At 41.4% G+C, this 4,805-nt stretch overlaps 1 protein-coding gene across 1 annotated transcript; it reads right to left on the reverse strand.

Annotated features, from left to right (window-relative positions):
* Positions 1–224: 224 nt before the first annotated feature.
* LOC122738496 (olfactory receptor 6S1) lies at positions 225–1,184 on the reverse strand. Its single transcript, XM_043980514.1, has one exon. The coding sequence runs from the start codon at positions 1,182–1,184 to the stop codon at positions 225–227; it is 960 nt and encodes a 319-aa protein (XP_043836449.1).
* Positions 1,185–4,805: the final 3,621 nt, after the last annotated feature.

Genomic DNA, 4,805 nt, shown 5'->3' on the forward strand with positions numbered 1-4,805 from the left:
CTAGTTCTAGAATGCTGTTATTTGGTGTTGCCAAAGATGTTAGTGGAATGAAAATGGTAGTGAGAGAGATTTTCCCAAGATTGAAAAATTATTAGATATGGAAACAAGACAAACTCATGAAGTACCAAAACTAAAGGCAGAACGCAGGGAGAAATTAGATCTATTCTTTCCTCTGGTCCTTCCCCACTCATTTCATTCTTTTTCCTAGTCTGGCTGTGATGGTATCAGAGATGTCCAGAACAAGCTGCTAACCCCTTCTTAAACATATCTCTTAAGGCTTCCTTTACTCGTTCATTTCGAAGGGTATAAATGACAGGGTTCATTAATGGTGTCACAAATGTAGTCACCACTGTCACTGCCCAGTTAGTGCCAACAGAACCACTTTGTGATGGGCGGACATAGAGAAAGATGGCACTTCCATAGAAGAGTGTAACCACCATTAAGTGGGAGGTACATGTGGAGAAGGCCTTCTGTCGGCCTGAGGCTGAGGGTATTCGAAGGACTGCCAAAACAATGTGACCATAGGAAGTGGCAGTAAGCAGAAGGGAGACCATGATGACCACTGAGGCCAGAGCAAAATCAACCTCTTCCAATTGCTTGGTGTTGGTGCATGCCAGGCGAAGTAGGGGGCCACTATCACAAAAGAAGTGTTGGATCACCACATCCTGGCCACAAAAAGGAAGCAGAGCCACAACCACTGTAGGACCAAGCACAGGGAGAAGGCCCCCTGCCCAACAGATCAGAGCCAACCGTAAGCATATGGCCCCACGCATCAATATAGGATATCTCAAGGGGTGGCAGACAGCCAGGTAACGATCCACAGACATGATCGCCAGTAGCAGGAACTCAGAAGCCCCAAGGCAGAAGTAGAAATAGAACTGAGTAATGCAAGCAGTGAAAGAGATGGTGTGCCGACCTGAAAAGAAGTTATCCAGCATCTTAGGAATAATCACAGAAGTGATCAAGATCTCCAGGCATGACAAGTTCCCCAGGAAAAAGTACATAGGAGTCTGCAGGCGGGGGTCAGCTCCGACCACACTTATAATCACCATGTTGCCCATTAGGGTCAGCAGGTACACTAGCAGGAAAATTGAACAGAGCTCAGTTTGCATGCTGTGAAGAGTGGGAAAGCCTGCCAGGATGAACTCAGTCACACCACCACTCTGATTCCTGCCCATCGCCATCAGTTTTCTCACCTGTAGGATAATGGAGAGATAGTCATGGTGAAAGGATACACATCTAGGTACTTATCTACCCCTGTGTCCCTCATTTTTTTCCCTCATTGATAGATTATATTAAAAATAGATGGGGGGAGGGGCAGCTAGGTGGTGCAGTGGATAAAGCACAGGCCCTGGATTCAGGAGGACCTGAGTTCAAATCTGACCTCAGACACTTGACACTTACTAGCTGTGTGACCTTGGGCAAGTCACTTGACCCTCATTGCCTCACAAAAAATTTTTTTTAATTTAAAAAAATTTTTAAAAAATAGATGGGGGGCAGCTAGGTGGTGCAGTGGATAGAGCACCGGCCCTGGAGTCAGGAGGACCTGAGTTCAAATTCGGCCTCAGACACTTAACACTTACCCTGGGCAAGTCACTTAACCCCAATTGCCTCATCCCCCCCCCCCAAAAAAAAGACGGAACAGGGGCAGCTAGGTGGAGCAGTGGATAAAGCACCGGTTCTGGATTCAGGAAGACCTGAGTTCAAATCTCACCTCAGACCCTTGGAATTTACTAGCTGTGTGACCTTGGGCAAGTCACTTAACCCTCATTGCCCAGCAAAAACTAAAAAAAAAAATTTTTTTAAATAGATGGAACTAGGGTCATCTTCCCACAGTCTGGATGGGATATCTTTTAAATTATTATTATTTTTAATTTATAGAACAAAGCAATCATTTCCATAGCATAGTACAAAAAATAAAAGATGATTGTAATATGAAACTACAAATCTACTATGCAAAATTTGCTATTCCTTTCAAATGTACAACAAATTATCATGCAAATTTTTTTCTTCCCTCATCCCACCCTAAAGATGACTACCATTAGATATAAATAAGTATATATAAATATATGTGTGTATGTATATGTACATATATATATGTGTGTATGTATATGTACATATATATATATGTGTGTGTGTGTGTATGCATAGACACCTGTAATTGTTAGTAAGTTTTTTCATACATAAAGTATATTTGTCTCTACAACTTCAACCCATTGTTCTAAGTAATGCTCTTTGGTGCCAAACAGAACAAATTTACTCTCTTTTCCATATGACAACCATTCCAATACTCAATGACTACCATGATGACCCAAAGTCTCTTCTTCTCTACAATAAATATTTTCAATTGATCCTCATTTGACATGGTTCCCAGTTCCTTGACCATGTCCCAGATTGTTGTTATCTTTCCTAAAGGCCATTCTCCAGATTTGGGCTGATTAGGGCATAGGAGAGTGGGACTAGTCAGTCAATCAACATTTATTAAACATCCACTCTGTGTCAGGCTCTCTTCTAAGTGCTGAATCAGGATTTTCCTTATTCTGCATACTTTACTTTCCAATGCTTAAGAGGACTTTAATATTATGTCTGACATTTCACATCATTACTCATATTGAGACAACTAAACCTCCTAGATCTATTTTTAAATTCATATTAATGGCATTATAATTGTGCCTTCCCCTATCTTTTGTTGTTGTTGTTGTTGTTTTGTTTTTGTTTTTTGCAGGTCAATGAGGGTTAAGTGACTTGCTCAGGATCACACAGCTAGTAAGTGTCAAATGTCTGGGGCCAGATTTGAACTCAGGTCTTCCTGAATCCAGGGCTGGTGCTTTATCCGCTCTTCCACTATCTTGTACTCTGAAACTGATTTTTAAGAACTCAGATGTGGATTTTATGGTTATCCTTATTAGATTTGACTCACTCTTTTAGCCTGTCAAAATCCTTTTGGATCCTGATTTTGTCATCTAATGAATTAATTTTGCATCATCTGCAACTTTACCAAGTCCAGCATTTATGCCTTTATCAGTCAGTCAAGAAAGATTTATTAAATGCCTACTATGTGCTAAATGCTAGGGATTCAAAGAAAGGGAAAAGACAGACCCTGCTCTCAAGAAGCTCATGGCCTAATAAAAGATGCAACGTGTAAACAATTAGGTATGAACCCTCTGTGTGTGTTTCTCTCTGTCTCTCTGAATCTGGAGTAAAAAGGCATATGTACAAAGTGTATGAGCCAGGATTTGAACCAAAGAATTAAACCCAGGTCTTCAGACTGCTAGTTCATTATTCTGTCCACTAGTTCACATGCCATAAATTGACAGATGTCTTACGGGGAAATGAGAAGGCTGATGCAAGCATCATATGATCCAGCTGGAAGGAGCCTTGGATGCCTATGTTCTTCCTGCATTTTTAGAGAGAAGGTAGAAATTACAGGTTGTTAGAAATAACACTGCATTTGGAAAGGATCTGAATTAAAATCCCAGCTCTGCTACACATGGAACTATTAATGTTACAAATTACATCTGTAATTTTGGGCAAATCATATAATCTCTCTGGGCCTCAGTTTCTTCTTCTGCTCATTTAAAAGGTTGGGCTCGGGGTGGCCAGGTGGCACAGTGGATAAAGCACTGGCCCTGGATTCAGGAGTGCCTGAGTTCAAATCCGGCCTCAGACACTTGATACTTACTAGCTGTGTGACCTTGGGCAAGTCACTTAACCCCCATTGCCCTGCAAAAAAAAAAAAAAAAGGTTGGCCTCAATATTTCTAAGACCTAACTTCTATATCTATGCTTTTTTGATATTATAAATCTGTAATCTGGAGAGTATGTATGGCACAGTGGATAAAGCACCGGCCAAGGCCACATAGGTAGTAGGTAGCAGAGCTTGATTTGAATGTAGACCTTTGGGGCAGCTAGGTGGCAAAGTGGAAAAAGCACCGGCCCTGGATTCAGGAAGACCCTGAGTTCAAATCCGGCCTCAGACACTTGACATTTACTAGCTGTGTGACACTGGGCAAGTCACTTAACCCCAATTGCCTCACACACACACAAATCTAGACCTTCTCATGTAATAAATGAAATGTCGTATAAATGGTTGGAGGTAGGAAATCACTGTAAGTCAGCGCACTATAGGTCCAGCTGGAATGAGTTGCAGGCATGTCACACATTCTCAGTTTCTTCATTTGTAAAATGAGGTGGACTGAATGACCTTTATGGTTCCTTCTAGCTCTGCATCTTTAAACATAAAGCGATTTGTGTCCTTCTTCCCAAGGTCTAATGCTTCAGTGAACCAACTCCCATCTCTCTTCTTTTTCCATATGTAAAAGGTGGTTCTTATTCATTTTTGAGTTGTTGGGGAAGACAAGGGGTGACCAGGTCATATCCCTAAAACCAGAGGAGAAACCATATGATTTGTCTAGGGAATTTATGATTCTCCCTGCTCATCTTGCCAGCCTATTTCTTGACTTTTGACTCCTTCTTAAAGTGGGGCACTGCCTCCAGGATGCATTATCCCAAGATTCAGGGCATCCCAAGTGGTATGATTTAAGGAGAGGCACATTGTCAGCTCACCTGGCCTGTGTTCTGGTCTGTAAATTGGAATGAATGACTCACAATTCCAAATCACCTTTAACTGAAACCAGGTCAAACTTGTGGTCATTTGCAAAGTCAGATGTAAGTCTTTCAAGATCTGAGGACCCAATAATTCTTATTGATATAGTGTTTTGAAGGAGGCAAAACCCTTTCTTTGTAATAATCCAATGAAGTAGATAGTGCAGATCTTATCTCACTTTTATCCCTGGAGGAGCCTGC

The sequence above is a fragment of the Dromiciops gliroides genome, chromosome 2, assembly GCF_019393635.1.
Source record: "Dromiciops gliroides isolate mDroGli1 chromosome 2, mDroGli1.pri, whole genome shotgun sequence".
Classification (NCBI taxonomy): domain Eukaryota; kingdom Metazoa; phylum Chordata; class Mammalia; order Microbiotheria; family Microbiotheriidae; genus Dromiciops; species Dromiciops gliroides.

Coding starts and splice junctions, on each gene's coding strand:
- LOC122738496 (XM_043980514.1), bottom strand. CDS start 1,184: ATGGCGATGGGCAGGAATCAGAGTGGTGGTGTGACTGAGTTCATCCTG.